The sequence below is a fragment of the Balaenoptera ricei genome, chromosome 4, assembly GCF_028023285.1.
Source record: "Balaenoptera ricei isolate mBalRic1 chromosome 4, mBalRic1.hap2, whole genome shotgun sequence".
Taxonomy (NCBI): Eukaryota; Metazoa; Chordata; class Mammalia; order Artiodactyla; family Balaenopteridae; genus Balaenoptera; species Balaenoptera ricei.
In genome coordinates, this window is record NC_082642.1 from 152,795,783 (window position 1) to 152,819,840 (window position 24,058).

General features: G+C 46.6%; 1 protein-coding gene and 1 long non-coding RNA gene across 4 annotated transcripts in view; one reads left to right on the forward strand and one right to left on the reverse strand.

Annotated features, from left to right (window-relative positions):
• Positions 1 to 1,584: 1,584 nt before the first annotated feature.
• Positions 1,585 to 24,058, reverse strand: part of CLDN14 (claudin 14) — a 75,845-nt gene continuing 53,371 nt past the window's right edge. For all 3 annotated transcript variants that reach the window (XM_059921510.1, XM_059921509.1, XM_059921512.1), the window contains one exon: positions 1,585 to 5,638. In XM_059921510.1, the coding sequence (XP_059777493.1) occupies positions 4,884 to 5,594 (711 nt within the window). In that variant the 5' untranslated portion in view covers positions 5,595 to 5,638 and the 3' untranslated portion in view covers positions 1,585 to 4,883. The remainder of the gene's footprint in view (positions 5,639 to 24,058) is intronic.
• On the forward strand, positions 6,132 to 10,324 carry LOC132364973 (uncharacterized). Its single transcript, XR_009503012.1, has 2 exons — positions 6,132 to 6,436; positions 6,685 to 10,324. It is a non-coding gene; the product is annotated as an uncharacterized LOC132364973 (long non-coding RNA).

Genomic DNA, 24,058 nt, shown 5'->3' on the forward strand with positions numbered 1-24,058 from the left:
GATAGTGAAGGGCCCGCGCATCGCGATGAAGAGCGGTCCCCGCACCGCGATGAAGAGTGGCCCCCACTTGCCGCGACTGGAGAGAGCCCTCGCACGAACCGAGGACCCAGCACAGCCAAAAATAAATAAATAAATTAAAAGTCCCAGCAACAGTGAAAAAAAAAAAAAAAAAAAAAAAAAAAAAAAAAAAAAAAAGAAAGAGGTGACTGAACACCGCTCCCTTCTCCTCGGCTTCCAGAACCTCCCAGTTTGGTCCTCCTTGCTCACGGGGGGGTGTTCCTCTTCTGGTTGCCTTGCTGGACGCTCCCGTCCTCCCAGCCTCCGAATGTGAAACCCTCAGCAGCCCTTGGCTTCTTTGGTTGCTCATGTGTGTTCAGCTCCCATGAGACCCTTTCTAGCTGCGTGGCTCATTGTGTCCTGGGCTGAGGTTCCCACGTTGATCTGTCCCTCAACTCCAGCTTCACACATCTAAGGGCCCTGATCGCCAGCTCCACTTGAGGCGGCTCAGACCAAACACATGGAAAACAAACAAAATCTACCTTACCAGAACCTTTTCTTTCCAGAATCTCCTTCTTTCAGAACACAGTGAACCCATTCTTCCAGTTGATCCAGTCCCAAATCTTGGCATCCACATTTAAGCCCCTTTCTTTTCGCACCCCACAACCAAGCCATCGGTACATTTTATCAGCTCTACCTTCAGGCACATCCCAACCTCCTCCCACCTCCACGGCTGCCCCCTCGTCCAGATCCCCATCTCATGCCCGACTGTCAACAGCCACGCTGTTCCCTCCACCTGGAAGCAAGAAAGCACAGAGGGTCCAAGGCAGGGGGAAGCAGGGAGGCATGTGGCCACGCTTTGGGGCTTTGGGGCCGGGCATCTAGGGTGCAGATCCTGGCCCCACCTTTGGTTTATAACTATCAAGTAATGGACTGTTATACAAATTGTGAAGGTGCCGTAGTTTTCAAATTATTTCCACGTAGGGCAACAGTGGCTGCTACGAAAGTAGGATTCTCTGGGGGATTTCAGAGCCTTTTGATTTCAAAAGACTTAACCCGGGAAAGCAATTAGGGTGTCTTATCCAAGAAGGGGGAACGTTCTGGTGCTTTGGGTATAGGAGAGGCGTGGATCCGTTTCAGGAAGTGGCTTCCCGGAGACTGAGCCTGGGACTAAGGGTTCCTCAGGGTAGAAGATTCCAGTGCGCATTCACACATATGGCCTGGGAGGGGCTGGGGCATGACATGGGTGACCGTGAGGATGGATGGGCTGTGGCCTGGGAGCAGCATCAGGAGGCTCCAGGCTGTGAAGGAACCAGCACCTGGCAGTCAGCAGGTAACCAGAGCGACCCCAAGGCCTAAAGGCTGGGCCTCACCCCTTCCCCAAGTCCAGGGCCTCCAGTAGTGCTGGGGCCCTGAGCCCTCCTAAATGCTGGGGAGGGAACAAGGAAACGTGGCTGGCTTTAGACCTCTGAATCAGAGCCAAATTTGATTTGATTTAGGGAAGCAAAGAAATATAGCATTCTTTATCCCATGAGGGTCATATTGTAATTTACATTCATAACAACAGTTTCCTGGAAAACATCAGAATCTGACTCATGTTTCCTTTTTATTTTGAAATTTGGGATTACATGTTGTACCTCGAAAGGAGACCATACTTTGTTCAAAACAACCTTGGTTATGACTGCCTAGTCCCAAAGAGATGGGCAGAGGCAGGCATCTACTTGATGGCCCTGGAGATTGTAATGTGATGAAAAAGGGGAGGAGATTGTAATGTGATGAAAAAGGGGATCACAGGACCTGAGCTCTTGTCTTAGGAGTGAATGAGAGCAAAAGAGCCAGAGGAAACTGGGAACAGCGATCTTACACCCTGTATCTTGAAGGAGGGAATTAAGGTCTTATTTGGATCTATTTCCTACAGTTGGTGGGCCAGCTGTAGGTCAGAGCCATCCGTGTGTCACTTCCTGTGTGTCACTTTCTGCTTTCTATGGGGATTCAAACTTGGACCTATGGGTCTGATATCACATTTCCTGTAATCCAGCCAGAACCCAGTTAACAGAGTGATGGTTCTAGAAAGAACTAAATATGGTCATGAAACAATTCACTTAATTATTTGGAAATAGTCTGGACATGAAATTAATTAGCTTATAGGTCATGCTTCTACTTGAGTGAATGTATTTTCTCCCTGCTTACCTGTCTGGGTTCAAATCCTGGGTCTTTTGCTCACTAGCTCTGTGACCCTGGGCAAAAAATTTAATCTCTATGCACTTTGATTTCCTCCTTTGTAAAATGGGGTTAAAATGAGTATTTATCTCATTGGGTTCTTGTGTATCTCTTTGGTAAGAGATAAATTGGTAAATTAGTAAGTAAAAGGTATTCCTGGAACATGGTAAGTGCTTAATAAATTGTAATCACTATTATTATTAGTCTTTCACCTGAGTAGGAGAGAGGAACATATTTTACTTTAGTAGTGACAGAATTCAGAGAAAGAGTTTGATAAGAGCTATTTTAGAAAGAAATATTGCCATTCGCAGCAACACGGATGGGCCTAGAGATTATCATACTAAGTGAAGTAAGTCAGACAGAGAAAGACAAATATTATACAATGTCACTTATATGTGGAATCTAAAAAAAAATACAAACAAATCTATATACAAAACAGACTCACAGACATAGAAAACAAACTTATGGTTATCAAAGGGAAGGGGGGAGACAAATTAGGAGTTTGGGGTTAACAGATACAAACTACGATACATAAAATAGATCAGCAACAAGGATTTACTGTATAGCACAGGGAACTATGTTCAATATCTTGTAATAACCTATAATGGAAAATAATCTGAAAAAAATATAACTGAATCACTTTGCTAGACACCTGAAACTAATAAAATATTGTAAATCAACTATACTTCGAATTTTAAAAAGCTATTTTACCTTTAAATTTGTAATCGGTCTATTAACTAGAATAACTTCACTAAACACATTCTAGATTGTGACCATCAAGTAAGGACTGACAGAATATCATTTCGTTTTAAGAAGATTTTGTTTCTCTTCTTTATAGATTCAGATTTGTTTTTATAATTTAAAGAGTAGGTTAAAATTGCTTGTTCCATCATAAATAAATGATGACCTTTCTGATCTAAATCCCTGACCTAAATAGGATGGCACATACCAGCCCTCTTAGCTTCTGCGGGGCTAGATAGAGGCTAAAATGTGTGGTACCCCCTCCTTCCAAACAGAAGCGGCCCCTGTTGCTTGGGGTCTAGAGGTCAGCACAAAATAGAAAAGAAATATGTATGTGTAGGATTGTTCCTTAAACCCTGACTTTTCAATGTTGCTAGAAGATTCTCCTGTTGCTGGATCTCATCAATGGTGCAGTTTATTAGGTGTAACTGGTGAGGCTTAAAGGAATCAGAAGAGGATCGTGGGGTGTATGGACATTACTGGTGAGAGCCTCTGCCTACGTGGGAAGCACGTGGCAGCTGGGCTTCTTGTCACCATCTCGGTGGCCCGGAGGACCCTGTCAGGAGGAGGCATGAAGTCAGGGGAGCATCAAGCAACTTCCAGCCTTGCTGGATCCAGAGTCGCAGGGCTGAGGTCCGTCTGGCCTCCTAATCCTTGCCCGGGAGCCTCCCCTTCTACCTCCCTGATCCTGGGGCCAGAGTCTCACCAGGCCACGCCACGCCACGCCAGTAAGCCCAGCCACGTGTGGCTGACCCTCTGTGGCTCGCTTCCCTGCGGACAGTGACGGATGGAGCCCTGGTGGCCCTATTCTAAGACCCCTTGAGGATGGTGGGGCTTCACGTAACAGACCTCAGACTCAGCCCTTCCACGCGGCAGGCTATTTCCTTCCGTGTTCACAGCTTGAGGCTGGGGCAGAGGCATGAGCAGTCTCCCTGGGCTAACGGGGGAGCAGCGTGTGTGTGTGTGTGTGTGTGTGTGTGTGCGTGTGTGTGTGTGTGATTTAGATCACAGCCCCGAAAGCAAATTCAGTGTCCTTAAAGAGGTCAGGCCTCACCTGGCCCTCGCAGCAGTTCTTTCCAGCTAAAAGAGCAGTCAGCAGCCCTTGTACCTGCTCTGATGTCAGCTGCCATCATACTTCTGTTCCCAGGAAAGACGCCAGTGACATTCTGTGCTTGGGGTGAGCAGCCTTCCTAACTGGGCCTCTTGCCAATGCCTGGAAAGCCAAGTGAACAGGCGTGTTTCACTTTGCCTTTTTTTTTCCTTCTGACTTTCGCTGCCTTACTAGTGCGGGCCGACTGCTTCCCGGTAGAAAATGACATTGTCCTTCTTTTGTGGTTGATGGCAATTATCTTTTTTTCAAGGAAGCCCCGCACCTCCTGCCTTGCCTCTGAGATCGAGCCAGGGCAGGGCGACCGTTTCTGGTGATGCCGCTCAGGCGCCTTTTGGATGAACATCAGCCCAGCCCTCCTGTGATTCTCCTGTCCCGTGTGGGCAGAGCCCGGAGGCCTGCCGGCTACGGCTACCAGCATCTTCGCAGACAGAATCAGGGTCTGCAAACAGACACGGCTATTGTCAGTTTCAGGGACAACCGCATCCAAAAGGTTTATTCCTGGCTTGCAAACAAACCCCACTGACCAAACTCCCAAGTCGCTTTTTATTCAGCTGTCGTTAAATCACCCACATAAATACATATAATAAATACAAAAACAGGATTTTTTTTTTTTAGCCTTTGGTAGGTAGAGCTTTTCTCCTCATCTTATTTCCCCGCCTTCCCTGCATCCTAAGCCCATTTTCCTCAGGTTCACATTATTCCTTTGGACACCAAAGCAGCCCAGAAGTAAACTTGGTGCCCGGACCTTGAAGCGGTCGGCAGCCTGGGTCCCGGGCGCCTCTCGGGGGCCTGGGGAGGGCCAGGCCGTGGGGACTCACACATAGTCGTTCAGCCTGTACCCGCTGTGCGAGGCCGAGGTGGCCGAGGGGGCCCGATTGTCCTTGTAGGCGTCGGGTGGCCGGTAGGCGGGCGCGGTGGCCGTGCCGGCCCGGGGCTGAGCCTGGCAGGGCCTGGAGGGCGCCTCGTCCTGGCAGGACAGGCAGAGCAGCGTGCCGCCGATGAGCGACAGGGACGAGGAGATGAAGCCGAGGTACAGGGCCTGCCCGATCTCGAACTTCATGCCGCTGGGCAGCAGCGGGTTGTAGAAGTTCTGCACCACGTCGTGGGTGGTCCAGGACACGGCCACCATGCAGAGCAGGCCGGCCAGGAGGAAGAGCACGCCGCCCAGCACGGCGAACGCGGGCTTGGCAGGCGTGCCCTTGGCGCAGCGCGTGCACTTCATGCCGACCACGGCGCAGGCGCAGGCCACGCCCGACAGCAGGCAGGAGATGACCATGAGCGCGCGGGCCGCCTGCAGGTCGCGGGGCAGCGCCAGCAGCGAGCGGTAGATCTGGCACTGGTAGATGCCCGTGCTGTGCCACACGCACTCCATCCACAGCCCCTTCAGGTAGGACACGGCCGTCAGGATGTTGGTGCCCACGTGCGCCGTCCGGCGCCAGTGCGGCAGGATGGTGGTGATGAGCGTGCCGACCAGGCCCAGGAAGCTGAGCAGGAAGGCCAGCAGCTGCACGGCCGCGCTGCCCATGACCTTGCTGGCGGTTGCCGCTCGCTCAGGCGCCCGCACGAGTCCTAATGAAGCCGGGAGGCGGGGCGGGGGGAGAGGAAACGGGTTAAAGATTATCTCGATGCATCTATTTCTGCCACCGAAACGGCCATTTCCATAGGCGGTTGGTGCCACGATTAACATGTTTTTAAAAATAGTTTCTGAGCCTTGATTGGGTGAACGAATAAGCGGCTCGCCTAAGACACTTTCCCTGGAAGGCCAGAGCTAGAAGGGGTGACAGCCGACATCTGGCTGGGCTGTGCTTTCCCGGGACCCCAGGGAAGGACCCTCCAGAGACCCCACTTCTCTCAGTACTTAGCAACCCCACGTGGGAAGTTTTGTCTTGTGTCTGCCCTCAAACTCTGCTGCATTTGAATCTCACTTCATTCTGTTGATCAGTGATCACTAAGGTTGTTAAATCAACAAATGGACTGGTAAGTCTTAAGGCGTGTGCCGCTTATGACTTAGAAAATAGCTCAGACTGCCTGTCAGGAGGAAACATTTTCTGAAAGTGGGAGACTTCCCTATGTGCTCATAGGAGGGGGTTTGGCACCATAGGCGGGTCAGACGCCGCCTCCCAGAATCCCAGATGTGACCTTAGAGATTATCCACTGACGCCAGGGGAGAGGAATGGCCAAGGTCATCAGCTTCTTAGGCGCTGCAGCCAGGACCACAAACCAGTGACCCTCCTGTGCGGGCAGGGTGCCTCCTCTCACACCGCTCTGAAGAGGGGTGGGCTTATTACAGGACAGGCTGCTACTGAACACTGTAACCGTGGCAAAACCTCACACACTTCTTGGGGAAAAGGACCCAGCACGTATGTGGTATGTAGTGCCAGGCGTATCGGGGATGCTCGGGAAATATTGGGAGGGAGGGAGGAGAGAGGCAGGGAGTGGGGGAGGGAGGAAAGGAGGATGGAAGGGGGAGAGGAAGGAAGGGAAAAAGGGAGGGAGACCAGAACTGCCCGAGTGGAAACCACCAGCTCCTCTCTCCTGCCGGGAGCAGAGTAAGGGGCAAAAGAAGAGAATCCCACCCTCTGCCTGACTCGGGGCATCTCTGTCTTTAAAACAAGGGAGCTGGACTTCATGGCCGCAGAGTGTCTTCTGATTCTGAAGGGAGGAAAAGGGAAGCTTCTCTGCTGGTGCCAAGTCACTTCAGCGACCCAAACTGGTGAGAGTTCGGAAGGCAAAACCCGCTTCTTCCTTCTTTCTCAGAGCAGTGTTCTGCAGTTAAGCGCAGGAAGGCTGCGGGGAGCCAAAGTGGGCCAGGAGGGCGTCGCCCAATGCAGATTCTCTTGCGAGCTGTTTTTGGGGTGCCCCAGGCCCTCTTGGCTTTAATCCTGGGTCCGCTGTAAAGAAATCTCTCACTAAATCACGACGAAGGATTTGGTTAGTAACAGGTGATGCTCCCTTTGGAGGCCTCTACGATCATCTTGCTGGATTTAAAAATCTACACCTGCATGTCTTAGCATTGTTGGAGATGATCTTTAGATCTGTCCTGCTTAACAGACAAACGAGATAACGGTGAGACAGCGTGGTGCTGGACAGGACATCAGTGGTCTGGGGGGGGACGAGGTCGGGGGTTTTGCTGATGTTAAAAATGACTGTTTGCTCAGGACCCTGTGTTCTTCACTCACACCTCGAGCTGATCGGCCACAGGCGTCTTGCGAAGCTGGCTTTGCTTAGGAAGCCTTCTTCCCTCCATTCAGCAAGCACTCAGTGCAGGTGCTGGGCTTGTGGGGCGGGGCAGCGGGGGGAGACCCCACAGTCCCTGCTGCCCAGGGAGGGGCAACTGTCCTGTGGTCACCGCCGGGCAGGCGGCGGGGCCCACAGAGGGTGCCGCTCTGATGTGCGGCGCCAGAGCTGCCGCCACCCACCTCCTGGATGCACTGGGCACCCGAGCAGAGCTGACACCAAAAGCGCCGATTTACTGGGCCTGAATGGTGCTCGGCCCTGGGCTGAGCGCTCACACACGCCTCCCAGTTTATTCCCCACAGTTACCCAGTGAAGCAGCAGCTGTTACCTCCTCTGCTTTCCACGTGGGGAAACTGGGTGCAGGGGTGAAAGTTCTTTTTCTGGCCTGGCTAGTATTTTCCCCGGTTTAAGTCTTCCTTTCTGAACGCAGTAGGACTGAAGTTAGCGTGAGGGCCTAGGGGTGGTGTCCTTGGTGTATCCTGGGGGAGTTGACTCTCCCCCCCCGAAGATGTCCTTTTACAGTGGTTCAGGTGGCCAGGGTGACGGACTTTCAGTGCTGAAATTGGGACAGTCCCAGGCAAACCAGGACGGTCGGTTCCTCCAGGGAGCCTGGAGCTGTGGATTTCTCCAGGTGGCCTCTGAGATCCTTTCAGTAACGCCTGAAGGCCACCTCCAGCCTGGTGGCCCCGCTGTCTGTCCCTGGCCAGGGCCTTCTGAGGCTCCTCACAGCTCTTGCTTGTCAAGGTCAATCATTAAGCCCACTGAGCCTAAAGAATGCGGCATAAAAGCTAAGCCTGCTGACCCCATTAGTCTAGGGAAGTGGACCAGAAGTTTATTGGATGTCTAAATATTTATGGAGAGCAACGACTGCTAATTTTAGAAACCATTAGGTTGCTATATTTAAACTTGTGCTTGAAGGATTTGCTAATTTAAGAAGTGAGTGTTAATGAGCCCCCAACTCCCAGACCCCAGCCCCCCACCCCTTTCCCCCTAGTTACCAGCAGCTGCTACTGGTGTTAGGTCATAATTCAACTTCCCAGCAACCACTTTTCACTTTGGGGCCATTCGATGCAAAAACAACCTCAAGCCAGCGAATCTCCTTGGAAACCACATAAAACTCATCGCTGATGCTTCGGAAGGAACTTGCCCAAGCATGGCCTCCAGGAGGGGCAGCGTGTGGAGGGTCCAGCTGGCCTGCAGTTGGCTTCGTCCACGGGTTGCCCTTTTCCTGCAGACGTGCGTGTGCTCGTGGAAACATTTGCTAGAGAGATGTGCGTCCAAGACAAATATGGTTCTAAGAATCAGGTTCCAAAAAGACCTCGACAGGCGGGGTGGGTGGGGCTGTGTGTAACAAGACGACGCATTGCAGGAACAGACATCGGGCCTAGCGTTTGGGTTCACAGAGCCCCCAAAGCACGCTCCTGGGTGGGCAGTATGTGGCTGTCACACCTGTGAGCAGGATTTAGGGCAGTCCTTCCCAGTGGCTGCTTCTCAGGATGCCGTGCTGGCAGGAAGTCTCGTGGAAGACAGAAATGCCAGCTAGGTTGGAGAAGATCTGGTAACTAACTGTAGGACTTCTCATCGCTGGTAATATGCAAACATAACTGGGAATCTCCCAGAAAAGTCTCGCGTGTGGCATCTCCTAAGCTTATTTGACTGGAGACATCCTCCCCCGACTCTGCCAAAGGACAGCTTAAAGTCAAATCACTTAGGCAAGTGGACTTAGAGGATGGAAGTCTGTTGCAAGTTTAATGGAGCAGTGATGAGATAGGGTTGATTAAAAAAAAAAAAGATAATTTTGATTTTGGGGAGGGTTGAATGAGCACAAATAGGACGGCCAGCAAGATGCTCTGATGTGCCCCCAGTAGAGTCTCAGCAAACCCCAGGGCTGTAAACTAATGTGAAAATCTGTGAAGGGCAGCTGTGAAAAGCACCAGGGCTGCTGTCGCCCCTTACACTGGATCTGGTTTTATGAGCACCAGATCTGAAAGGCGAGGGTTTTTTTTTTTCCATATAAACTTTTATGTTGTCTCCTTCCTCTGTTGTCCATGAGCTACATTTTTTTAAAGGAAGGAATTCAAAACAAACAAAACAAAACAAAGAACACGAGGCAGGAACCCAGAGCACATGGTGGATTTTCTCCCAGCCTGCCTGGACCCCAGCTGTGTCAACTTTGGAGCTTTGCCTCTGAATTAGGCATCATTTCAACAGCAGTGACCGGTGGGGAGTGCCTCACCGGGATGAGGGACAGATGGGCTGTTTGCCCGGCCCCTACTCCTACTTCTCTACTGCCCCGTGTCCCTCGGCCCCTACTATGAAGAGCTCTGCTACGGACACGTGTGTCCTTTGTCTTTTCCACACGCACTGCTGAAGGGAATGTCAGCCCCGGGGCAGGAGCAGGTTGTACCCTGAGAGACAGGGCCCCAGCCAGGTGTGTGGAAGGTTCTATACCCACAACCACCTGGGCAGAAGAGTTGGATGATTTGGCCTCCCGAACCTCATTTCAGCTTCTGACCAGCCTGCAGTCGGAGTGGATTTAGAGCCGGTTGGGAATGGGCCATCCCATGTATGGCTGCCCCACGGCCTCCTGACACATGTTGGATCAACTGTGGAGACAGCTTGGACTTTGTTTCCTAGAGCTTTGTCGGAAAAATGAAGAGCTGCCTTTTAAGGAAGGTGGTCATTGGACTTTGAAAGAATGCAGAGTTGCCTCAACTTTGATGTTCAGCAGTTGAAGAAAATGTCTGGTTCAAAAAATTGTAATGCTGAGAGGGATAGATTGGGAGTTTGGGATTGACATGTATACACTGCTATATTTTAAAAAGATGACCAACAAGGGTCTACTGTATAGCACTGGGAACTCTGCTCAATACTCTGTAATAATCTAAATGGGAAAAGAATTTGAAAAAGAATAGATACATGTATATGTATAACTGAATCACTTTGCTGTACACCTGAAACTAACACAATATTATTAATCAACTATACTCCAATATAAAATAAAAAATTTAACCAAAACCTGTAATGTCCTCCTTGTCACCTCATTATATCAGTAGTTCAGATATTTCATAAATGCTAGACCTTGGGAACTAGGGATAAACTCAAGGGAGATTTGGATTCATCTAAATGAGCTACATTAGCAACACTACCCAACAGGAGAAAAGAAAAAAGGACTTTTATGGTCTATCAGTATAAAATAACTCCAACCAGTAATTCCTAAATGACATGTTGGATGCTTGTTTTCTTCATAGTGTACAAAGCGAGTGGATCTCTTTCCTAGAAGCTTAGGTATACTCCAGAGGTGCTATTTTAGTACATCTTTTTATACAAATATATAAGAATTATGACAAAGTGATCAAGTAATACCTTGGAAAAACCATTTCATATTCATTTAGGATGGGCTGGACTGTGGGTTTTTTTGGCTCTAAAAATGAAGTTTCCTTCATTATTACTCCAAGCTTTCTGTAACTTTCCTTGGGTTATTTTTCAGACTGGCAGGCATCTGTATTTTAAATTTATGAGGACCTCTATGCCATCTACACATGGTTTGGAAGAACCGCAGTCTTTCCATAAGAGGCAGAGACAGAATAACTATATAATTAACTTATTACTGCCATGATAGTTGGGGCTTGCTAATATTATTCAGGAAAACCAATGTGAGATATCTTGTACAAATCATATAGAAATGACAATTTATAGGTTAAAACTTCCCCTCTATTTTGGATGAGTAAAGAAAAATCTACTTTTCATAACAAGAGCTGGTTTGGGGAAAAAGCCTGTGTTAATACTGTATGAAAATCATGGTATGTGGTTAAGTGCTTGCAGAGGCCATTTTCAACTCAACGAGATTGAACAAACTATTGATTTAGTGAAAACTACAAGCTTAAGTTACCACGACCATAAAAATTCTAAACCATTTCCCAGGAGGCATTATCTCTCTAATTTCAACTCACCAGAATTTCATTAGAATCCATTAAAAATGCAGTAGATCAACATGTTAAAATGAAATGATTGAATTTCATTGAATAAAAAGCCCTGGTGCCTTTGCATACGTGTTTTTTCTGACAAGATAGTTGTGTAGCTTTGCTATGTTGTTTTCATTTTTCAGGGGACAGGTGACTAAAAATCTGCTGCTGTGCAAGAAAAATATTAGAAAAGCAAAAAACACCCCATAGGTTGTAAGGTTTTTTTCAAAAGTGTTAAATGATGATTAGATGACGAATAGTTAAAGTGTTCTCTAGGAAGGCTTTATATAAGAGATGCAATGGGTTGAATTGTGTCTCTCCAAAAATGTGTGTTGAGATCATAACCCCTAATGCCTCAGAAAGTGACCTTATTATTTGGAAATAGGGTCACTGCAGAGGTAATTTTTAGTTAAGATGAGGGCATACTGGAGTAGGGTATATCACTAAACCGATAAGACTGGTGTGTTTATGAGAAGATGGTTATGTGAAGACAAAGACATAGGGAAGGCACCATATGAAGATGGAGGCAGAGATTGGAGTGATGCTGCTACAGGCCAAGGAGTGCCAAGGAGGGCCAGCAGCCACCAGAAGCCAGGAGAGGAGCCTGGAACAGATCCTTCCTCACGCCCCTCAGAAGGAACCAACCCTGCTGACCCCTTGACTTTGGACTTCTGGCCCCTAGAACTGTGAGAGAATACATTTCTACTGTTTTAAGCCACCTACTCTGTGGTGCTTTGCTATGGCAGCCCTAGTAAACCAATGCAGGGGATCACTGAATGGTGGCCTAGGGGAGTACAGAAAAAAAAAACACTCATGTCTGAACATGAGAAGTGGGTTCGCTTCCAGAGCAGGCACTGAGCATGGTCTGATGACTTCACGTCTGCCACAGAAAACAGCAAGGCATTGGTCAGCTTCATGTCTGAAAGCGTGGAGGATAGAATCCAGGGAGAGGGAGAGAACACAGGGAAAGAGGAATTTGGAAGGCCTTCTGTAGCTGTAAAAACTCAAGAGCGAGTGCCAACTACAGTAAGTAACCCATACGGTGGTCAGATGACTCAGCTTCTCCAGATTGGAAAAGTGTATGAATCCACTGATCCCCCACAGAGTTTGAGGGGCTCAGTTCTCCACTTTGTATGTAATTGGCTGGGCTGCATCCAGAGACATGGCAGACCTTTTCAGCCTGGATGTCTGGTTTTCTTAAATCAACACGTTTTGGTTTCACAGACCATAAAAACCCAAATTTGGGGTGCCGGCAGGTTTGGATAAGGCAGCTCAGATGGTTGCCCAGGCTTTCCCTTGGAAATCCAGTAGAGCTCAGTGGGACCTCCCTTTAGGACTTACATCAAAACAGAAATGAAGTAAGTAACAGGACATTGTCTCAGCTGGGCTGGAAACCTCCATGAATAAGATAACTATTGGATGGATTTTGTAAGCCTGTGAAAATGATTTATTTGAGCACTGAACTGGGATTATATAGCAGTGACTAAAAATGTGTCAAATGAAAACATAAGACTGAGATTTACAAATGCTAAATAAAATACAGCTAAAAAATGATGTTTAATGCTCATTCTCTGTAAATTTAGCCTTTCAAGCCCAGGTGCATAGAAGCTGTGAGTTATTAATGATAAGAATAAAAACAATCACAGCTAAATGTCCTGAGTGTTTGTGATATGCCAGACCTGTGCTAAGTGTTTCCACTGGCACTAACTTATTTAATCCTTCAACAAATCTGTGATGTGCATGTCATTGTCCCTGTTTACAGACGGAGAAACTGAGGCTTAGAGAGGTTAAGTAACTTGTCCAAGGTCACACCTGGGCTGAATCAGGGATCCTAATAGGAGAGTCCTGTGATCACCCAGGTAAGAGATGTTGGCAGTGACAAAGGTAGATGCTGAGAAGAGCTTGGTTTCTAGATACATTTGGAGGTGAGACAGGTAGGGTTTGCTGATGGCTTAGCTATGGGGTGTGAGAGACAGGGGTCAATCATGGCTCCAAGGTCTTGGGCAACTGGAAGAATGGAGTTGCCATTTATCGAGGGTGAAGACAGTGGGAAGTGGGAGGATCTGGGTTTGGAGGGTGAGGGCAGACAAGAGGAGTCTTGTTTTAGACATGCTGGGTTGAGATGGCTGTCCCCACCCAGTAGGGTAGGGGGATACTGTGGTTGGATGTATAAGTGCAGAGTTTGGGGAGGGCACAGAAGTGGAGAAGTCCACTTGGGACTCAACAACATAGAGACAGGATCGAGGGAATTCCCTGGCAGTCCAGTGGTTAGGACTTGGTGTTTTCACTGCCGTGGCCCAGGTTCAATCCCTGGTTGGGGAACTAAGATCCCACAAAACAAAACAAAAAAAAGAGAAAGAGACAGGATTGAAAGCTGTGAGACTGGGCAAGAGCCCCTAGGGAGTGAGTGTAGACTCCTCTGTAGAGGAACAGGTGCCTGACGACTGATCCAGGAACCCTCCAACATCAGAGATGGGGGTGATGAGGAGGAACCAGCCATGGGCCACAGGGAGTGGCTGGGAGGGAGGAGACAACCCAGAGGGAGAGCGGTGAGCGAGGACAGAGATCCAAGTTGGAGGGAGTGTCAAATCATCAGATAAATCACGTCATCTGAGCATGGAAATGATGGTTAGCAACATGAAGGACATCGGAGACCTTGACCAGCTCAGTTTCAGCAGAATGATGGGAGTGGCTTCAACAGAGAGTCGGGATAGGGACACAGGACATAATGAGCCCAGAGAATTCCTTCAAAGACTTGGACCATCAAGGGGAACCAGGAGATGAGGCAGCAGTTTGTAGGGTGGGGGCTCTTAATCTGGGGCCCAGGGCCCATAGAATTCAGGGTACCTGTCAACTTGGATAGAAAAAAAAGTTGCATGATTTATTTCATCAGCTTCTCCCTGAAAAGCCTGTCCTTGTGTTATGAATAAAGGCAGCCACCTACAGCGATCTTAACGGTGCCTGTGAGTTGATCACCGATAGGAATCACTCATAGTTTGCATTGCTTTACAGGTGTTGCAGATACCTGGAAAAATCATTTACCATCGTTGCTATTTCAAAACTATGGTAGTTATAAGACCCCTGCTAGGTCTGGTAATGTAATGCATTGATAGAGAAGCACATAAGTTACTATGAACAAAATGATTTAAAAATATTTCGAAGAGAAAAGACTGGACGATTAACCAAGATGGCGGAGTAGAAGGACGTGCTGTCACTCCCTCTTGCGAGAGCACCAGAATCACAACTGACTGCTGGACCATCATTGACAGGAAGACCCTGGACTTCACCAAGGAGGATACCCCACGTCCAAGGACAGAGGAGAAGCCACAGTGAGACGGTAGGAGGGGCGCAAGCAGAGTAAAATCAAACCCCGTAACTGCTGGGTGGGTGACTCACAGACTGGCGAACACTTATACCACAGAAGTCCACCCACTGGAGTAAAGGTTCTGAGCCCCACGTCAGGCTTCCCAACCTGGGGGTCAGGCAACGGGAGGAGGAATTCCTAGAGAATCAGACTTTGAAGCCTAGTGGGAGTTGGATTGCAGGACTTTGACGGGACTGGGGGAAACAGAGACCCCACTCTTGGAGGGCACACACAAAGTAATGTGTGCATCAGGACCCAGGGGAAGGAGCAGTGAGCCTGGGGGAGACTGAACCAGACCTACCTGCTGGTGTTGGGGGGTCTCCTGCAGAGGCGAGTGGTGGCTCTGTTTCACCGTGGGGATAAGGACACTGGCAGCAGAGGTTCTGGGAAGTTCTCCTTGGCGTGAGCCCTCCCAGAGTCTGCCATTAACCCCACCAAAGAGCACGGGTAGGCTCCAGTGTTGGGTTGCCTCAGGCAAAACAGCCAACAGGGAGGGAACCCAGCCCCACCCATCAACAGTCAAGTGGATTAAGGTTTTACTGAGCTCTGACCGCCACAGCAACAGGGAGGGAACCCAGCCCCACCCATCAACAGTCAAGTGGATTAAGGTTTTACTGAGCTCTGACCGCCACAGCAACAGTCAGCTCTACCCACCACCAGAGCCTCCCATCAAGCCTCTTAGATAGCCTCAACCACCAGAGGGCAGACAACAGAAGCAAGAAAAACTATAATCCTGCAGCCTGTGGACCAAAAACCACAGTTACAGAAAGATAGAGAAGATGAAAAGGCAGAGGGCTATGTACCAGATGAAGGAACAAGAAAAAACCCCAGAAAAACAACTAAATGAAGTGGAGATAGGCAACCTTCCAGAAAAAGAATTCAGAATAATGATAGTGAAGATGATCCAGGACCTTGGAATAAGAATGGAGGCAAAGATTGAGAAGATGCAAGAAATGATTAACAAAGACCTAGAAGAATTAAAGAACAAACAAACAGAGATGACCAATACAATAACTGAAATGAAAACTACACTAGAAGGAATCAATAGCAGAATAACTGAGGCAGAAGAACGGATAAGTGACCTGGAAGACAGAATGATGGAATTCACTGCTGTGGAACAGACTAAAGAAAAAAGAATGAAAAGAAATGAAGACAGCCTAAGAGACCTCTGGGATAACATTAAACGCAACAACATTCGCATTATAGGGGTCCCAGAAGGAGAAGAGAGAGAGAAAGGACCAGAGAAAATATTTGAAGAGATTATAGTCGAAAACTTCCCTAACATGGGAAAGGAAATAGCCACCCAAGTCCAGGAAGCGCAGAGAGTCCCATACAGGATAAACCCAAGGAGAAACACGCCGAGACACATAGTAATCAAAGTGGCAAAAATTAAAGACAAAGAAAAGTTATTGAAAGCAGCAAGGGAAAAACGACAAATAACATACAAGGGAACTCCCATAAGGTTAACAGCTGATTTCTCAGCAGAAACTCTGCAAGCCAGAAGGGAGTGGCATGATATACTTAAAGTGATGAAAGGGAAGAACCTACAACCAAGATTACTCTACCCGGCAAGGATCTCATTTAGATTTGATGGAGAAATCAAAAGCTTTACAGACAAGCAAAAGCTAAGAGAATTCAGCACCACCAAACCAGCTCTACAACAAATGCTAAAGGAACTTCTCTAAGTGGGAAACACAAGAGAAGAAAAGGACCTACAAAAACAAACACAAAACAATTAAGAAAATGGTCATAGGAACATACATATCGATAATTACCTTAAACGTGAATGGATTAAATGCCCCAACCAAAAGACATAGACTGGCTGAATGGATACAAAAACAAGACCCATATATATGCTGTCTACAAGAGACCCACTTTAGACCTAGGGACACATACAGACTGAAAGTGATGGGATGGAAAAAGATATTCCATGCAAATGGAAATCAAAAGAAAGCTGGAGTAGCTATACTCATATCAGATAAAACAGACTTTAAATTAAAGAATGTTACAAGAGACAAGGAAGGACACTACATAATGATCCAGGGATCAATCCAAGAAGAAGATATAACAATTATAAATATATATGCACCCAACATAGGAGCACCTCAATACATAAGGCAACTGCTAACAGCTATAAAAGAGGAAATCGACAGTAACACAATAATAGTGGGGGACTTTAACACCTCACTTACACCAATGGACAGATCATCCAAAATGAAAATAAATAAGGAAACAGAAGCTTTAAATGACACAATAGACCAGATAGATTTAATTGATATATATCGGACATTCCATCCAAAAACAGCAGATTACACGTTCTTCTCAAGTGCGCACGGAACATTCTCCAAGATAGATCACATCTTGGGTCACAAATCAAGCCTCAGTAAATTTAAGAAAATTGAAATCATATCAAGCATCTTTTCTGACCACAACGCTATGAGATTAGAAATGAATTACAGGGAAAAAAACGTAAAAAGGACAAACACATGGAGGCTAAACAATACGTTACTAAATAACCAAGAGATCACTGAAGAAATCAAAGAGGAAATCAAAAAATACCTAGAGACAAATGACAATGAAAACACGACGACCCAAAACTTATGGGATGCAGCAAAAGCAGTTCTAAGAGGGAAGTTTATAGCTATACAAGCCTACCTAAAGAAACAAGAAAAAGCTCAAGTAAACAATCTAACCTTACACTTAAAGAAACTAGAGAAAGAAGAACAAACAAAACCCAAAGTTAGCAGAAGGAAAGAAATCATAAAGATCAGAGCAGAAATAAATGAAATAGAAACAAAGAAAACAATAGCAAAGATCAATAAAACTAAAAGTTGGTTCTTTGAGAAGATAAACAAAATTGATAAACCATTAGCCAGACTCATCAAGAAAAAGAGGGAGAGGACTCAAATCAATAAAATCAGAAATGAAAAAGGAGAAGTTACAACAGACACTGCAGAAATACAAAGCATCCTAAGAGACTACTACAAGCAACTTTATGCCAATAAAATGGACAACCTGGAAGAAATGGACAAATTCTTAGAAAGGTATAACCTTCCAAGACTGAACCAGGAAGAAATAGAAAATATGAACAGACCAATCACAAGTAATGAAATTGAAACTGTGATTAAAAATCTTCCAACAAACAAAAGTCCAGGACCAGATGGCCTCACAGGTGAATTCTATCAAACATTTAGAGAAGAGCTAACACCCATCCTTCTCAAACTCTTCCAAAAAATTGCAGAGGAAGGAACACTCCCAAACTCATTCTATGAGGCCACCATCACCCTGATACCAAAACCAGACAAAGACACTACAAAAAAAGAAAATTACAGACCAATATCACTGATGAATATAGATGCAAAAATCCTCAACAAAATACTAGCAAACAGAATCCAACAACACATTAAAAGGATCATACACCACGATCAAGTGGGATTTATCCCAGGGATGCAAGGATTCTTCAATATACGCAAATCAATCAATGTGATACACCATATTAACAAATTGAAGAATAAAAACCATATGATCATCTCAATAGATGCAGAAAAAGCTTTTGACAAAATTCAACACCCATTTCTGATAAAAACTCTCCAGAAAGTGGGCATAGAGGGAACCTACCTCAACATAATAAAGGCCATATATGACAAACCCACAGCAAACATCATTCTCAATGGTGAAAAACTGAAAGCATTTCCTCTAAGATCAGGAACGAGACAAGGATGTCCACTCTCACCACTATTATTCAACATAGTTTTGGAAGTCCTAGCCACGGCAATCAGAGAAGAAAAAGAAATAAAAGGAATACAAATTGGAAAAGAAGAAGTAAAACTTTCACTGTTTGCGGATGACATGATACTATACATAGAGAATCCTAAAACTGCCACCAGAAAACTGCTAGAGCTAATTAATGAATATGGTAAAGTTGCAGGATACAAAATGAATGCACAGAAATCTCTTGCATTCCTATACACTAATGATGAAAAATCTGAAAGAGAAATTATGGAAACACTCCCATTTACCATTGCAACAAAAAGAATAAAATACCTAGGAATAAACCTACCTAGGGAGACAAAAGACCTGTATGCAGAAAACTATAAGACACTGATGAAAGAAATTAAAGATGATACCAACAGATGGAGAGATATACCATGTTCTTGGATTGGAAGAATCAACATTGTGAAAATGAGTATACTACCCAAAGCAATCTACAGATTCAATGCAATCCCTATCAAATTACCAATGGCATTTTTTACGGAGCTAGAACAAATCATCTTAAAATTTGTATGGAGACACAAAAGACCCCGAATAGGCAAAGCAGTCTTGAGGCAAAAAAATGGAGCTGGAGGAATCAGACTCCCTGACTTCAGACTATACTACAAAGCTACAGTAATCAAGACAATATGGTACTGGCACAAAAACAGAAACATAGATCAATGGAACAAGATAGAAAGCCCAGAGATTAACCCACGCACCTATGGTCAACTAATCTATGACAAAGGAGGCAAAGATATACAATGGAGAAAAGACAGTCTCTTCAATAAGTGGTGCTGGGAAAACTGGACAGCTACATGTAAAAGAATGAAATTAGAATACTCCCTAACACCATACACAAAAATAAACTCAAAATGGATTAGAGACCTAAATATAAGAGTGGACACTATAAAACTCTTAGAGGAAAACATAGGAAGAACACTCTTTGACATAAATCACAGCAAGATCTTTTTTGATCCACCTCCTAGAGTAATGGAAATAAAAACAAAAATAAACAAATGGGACCTAATGAAACTTCAAAGCTTTTGCACAGCAAAGGAAACCATAAACAAGACGAAAAGACAACCCTCAGAATGGGAGAAAATATTTGCAAATGAATCAACGGACAAAGGATTAATCTCCAAAATATATAAACAGCTCATTCAGCTCAATATCAAAGAAACAAACACCCCAATCCAAAAATGGGCAGAAGACCTAAATAGACATTTCTCCAAAGAAGACATACAGACGGCCACGAAGCACATGAAAAGATGCTCAACATCACTAATTATTAGAGAAATGCAAATCAAAACTACAATGAGGTATCACCTCACTCCTGTTAGAATGGGCATCATCAGAAAATCTACAAACAACAAATGCTGGAGAGGGTGTGGAGAAAAGGCAACCCTCTTGCACTGTTGGTGGGAATGTAAATTGATACAGCCACTATGGAGAACAATATGGAGGTTCCTTAAAAAACTAAAAATAGAATTACCATATGACCCAGCAATCCCACTACTGGGCATATACCCAGAGAAAACCGTAATTCAAAAAGACACATGCACCCGAATGTTCATTGCAGCACTATTTACAATAGCCAGGTCATGGAAGCAACCTAAATGCCCATCAACAGACGAATGGATAAAGAAGATGTGGTACATATATACAATGGAATATTACTCAGCCATAAAAAGGAACGAAATTGAGTCATTTGTTGAGACGTGGATGGATCTAGAGACTGTCATACAGAGTGAAGTAAGTCAGAAAGAGAAAAACAAATATCGTATATTAATGCATGTATGCGGAACCTAGAAAAATGGTACAGATGAGCCAGTTTGCAGGGCAGAAGTTGAGACACAGATGTAGAGAATGGACATATGGACACCAAGGGGGGAAAACTGCGGTGGGGTGGGGATGGTGGTGGGCTGAATTGGGCGATTGGGATTGACATGTATACACTGATGTGTATAAAACTGATGCCTAATAAGAACCTGCAGTATAAAAAAACAAACAAAACAACTAATACTAAACTTTCATTGGGTTATTTGTATGGAAACATGTTAATATAAATGTTTCAGACATTACATGAAATTTCTAAAAATCTAAAAAAAAAAAAAAAATATTTCGATAACTGTATTTCAATATAATTGGCTTCCTTTATAACCCTGCATATTATTTTATACATTTAGAAGTATTGTTCAGGGACTTGCCTGGTGGTCCAGTGGTAAAGAATCCACCTTCCAATGCAGGGGACGCGGGTTCGATCCCTGGTCAGGGAACTAAGGTCCCACATGTCGCAGGGCAACTAAGCCCGTGCGCCACAACTACTGAGCCCGGGCGCTCTAGAGCCCGCGAGCCACAACTAGAGAGAAGCCCGCACTCCACAACAAAGATCCCGCGTGCTGCAACTAAGACCCGATGCAGCCAAATAAATAAATAAATACTAAAATAAATAAATAAAAGCATTGTTTGGAGAAGAGATACATAGGCTTCACTAGATTGCCAAAGGGATCCAAGGCAAAACAAACAACAGCCCAGTAAACAACAGCAACCTCAACAACAAAAGAACAAAAACAAAATAGTTAAGCACCTCTGCCAATGGGATGTGTGGTCAAGAGAGGATCTTTGTTTTGTTCTGTTGCTGATTTGAAGATGAGAGAACCCGAAGCACGTTTGCCTGCCTTTGGAAATGATCTGGTAGGAAGGGAAACATTGACGATGTTGAGGAGATGTCCTTGAGCAGAGCACAGGAGGGACCCGTGCACACACCTGGAGAGGCCAGTTCAGACCGGAGCAGGAAGGAGGCCAACGCGGGGAGCCTGGGGGACGGGGCAGGGAGCACTCGGCGATGTTCTCGGATTGTCCCAATTTTCTCAGGGAAAGAGGAAGCAGTCTGATGTGTTGAGAAGGAAGATGGGGGAGAAGGTGTTGAAGGTTTGAGTGGAGAGAGAAAGGATGCTGTGGTCGCCTCGGAGAACGGGAGCTCAGTGGACTAAGACAAGGTCAGCAGGAGATGCCCGTGTGAGGCCAGTGGTCATGAGGCTTCAGTGACCACAAGCCGCTGGACAGCCTTCTCCAGCACAGTCAGCGGGACCACATGGCCCCGGAGTGGGCAAAGGGCTGGACTCAACTCAGTGGGGATTTTTCTAGGAGAAATGGTGAAGGGGGGCGGAAGGGAGATTGGGGTGTACACAGAGGAGTGAGTGTAATGGTGGCTGACGCTGGGGAGGAGGGCAGGGAGGACAGGAAGGAATGAGCTGTAAGGACAGCAGATGGTGGCCGGAGACTGGGACACGTGTCACTGTGACCATGGTGGGCAATGGTGAGCAGTAGAGTAAGACAGTGGGAAAGGATGGGACCACCGGGGAGGGTGGAAGAAAAGGACCACCGTGGATATGGAACCACCATGAATTACTTAGAACAGTCCGTAATCTGATTGTTTCACTATTGTTTGAGAGGTTACATCTCCCTGATTACTGCCCTGATTACTGACTTATTTTCCGCCCGTGAAGGTGAGAAGAGGAACGGCACACAAGTTGAATGTCTGCTAAGTACCCTCTCAGTCACGGTCAAGTCAATCTTGGCCTAGCTCTCAATTCTGCCCTTTATGTCTTTCACCCACAGGACTGCCGTGTGATACACATATTGTTCCCGGAATTCAGTCTTCAACATCGTTTTTTTCATAAAGCCACCCTCTTTCCTTGTCCCCCGACACCCTGTTCTTCTCTGTCGAGCAGGAGAGAAATGCAAGATGGTAGCTTTGCACTTTTGAGGATAGACTCTGAGACACAGGGGAGAGGAATCATACCAGAACCTAGCTGGGAAACGCACACAGTGCGTGCTGGTATGCGGGACCCCAGATAACTGGACAAATAAATTGTGGGGCAGGTCTCTGCAGGAGGGGAGCTTCCTGGTGTGTGTGAGACGTGGCTGGACCTCAGCCAGGTGGGAGGCAGCTCTGCTCTGATTTCGCCCTCCTGGTGCCCCAGCTCTGCGTATTCCAGCCAAGGAACCCGAATTCAGCAGCTGTCCACTCCCCTAATGCGTCAGCATCCCTTGGAGACCTTTAAAAAGACCCCGATGCCCCAGCCACCGCAGAGAGCACGATTCGCTGATTGGGGTGGGGTCCGCATATGGGGACTCTGGAGCCCCGCCCACACCCCCGGGTGACTTGGATGTACAGCCAGGTCTGAGAACCGCTGTCTTAATTGACGTGACTTGTAAAGGTCCTATCAGGAGCTTTAAGAGAGTTTCTGCTATATTTAAAATAGATAACTAACAAGGACCTACTGTCTAGCACAGGGAACTCTGCTCAACACTCTGTAATAATCTAAATAGGAAAAGAATTTGAAAAAGAATAGATACATGTATATGCATAACTGAATCACTTTGCTGTACGCCTGAAACTAACACAACATTGTTAATGGACAAAAAAAAAAAAAAAAAAAAAAGAAATACAGGGACTTCCCTGGTGGCGCAGTGGTTAAGAATCCGCCTGCCAATGCAGGGGACACGGGTTTGAGCCCTGGTCCGGGAAGATCCCACATGCCGCGGAGCAACTAAGGCCGTGCGCCACAACTACTGAGCCTGCAGTCTAGAGCCCGCGAGCCATAAATACTGAGCCCATGTGCCACAACTACTGAAGCCCATGCGCTCTAGGGCCCATGCTCCGCAACAAAGAGAAGCCACTGCAATGAGAAGCCCGCACACTGCAACAAAGCATAGCCCCCGCTCGCCAAAACTAGAGAAAGCCCGCGTGCAGCAGCGAAGACCCAACACAGCCAAAAATAAGTAAATAAATAAATAAATAAATGTATAAGAAAAAAAAAAGAAATACAAAGTTAAATTTATCAAAATCCCCCCCCCCCCAAAAAAAGGTTTGAAACTGTTTAGCCAAGAGTCACAGTACCAACGTCTGCTCTGCTGGCTGGCTCTGCTGGTTGACTATGGGCCTTCTCCGGGGTCTCCCAAGATGGGGATGGTTGGGCTCATCTGCTCACAAGCCTTTGCCCTCACACTGCCTCTGTGTCAGAACCTCGTCTCCATCCACCCGTCGTACCTGTGCTCGAGTCCCACACCCATCCTTGACCCTGCACCTCCATCTACCCCCATACTTCTTCCTCGACAGCCAAGCATCTAGAAAGAGGCAGTTCCCCTGTTCACCCCTCTGCCATCTGGCTCCTGCCCTCCCAGCGCTTCACAATCCACCCGAACCTGTTCTTACCAGCTGGGTCCTCTTTCAGTCCCTCTCGGGCACTCGGCCCACCTCATGTGTTAATATCGGCCAAGAAGCTACCCTACGGGGCATTTCTATTTTCCTGGCTGGCCCTCGAAAACAAAACTCTCGCTGGCTCCAAAGAGTGTGTTCTCGCAGTGGCAAGAACACGGGAGGGGTCAGTCCTGGAGGGAGGCCAGTGCTGCTTTGATGTATGTGTTTTGAAAACGTTTAAGAAGTTTAGAATGAATTGGGTCAGGTCTGAGATTTCAGCTTGCAGAAGCCCTCATGAGAGCCTTGAAGATGAAACAGTGCCAGATGAAAACATGGGGCCCCTTGTTCAAAAATTATTAGGAATTTCAAGATGGCGACTGCAGAGCATCAAACCAAGCAGGTGCCTTCGCCAGCCCAGGGTCCCACGCGGCCGCGCAGGTGGCAGGCCCATGCAGCCTGGACGC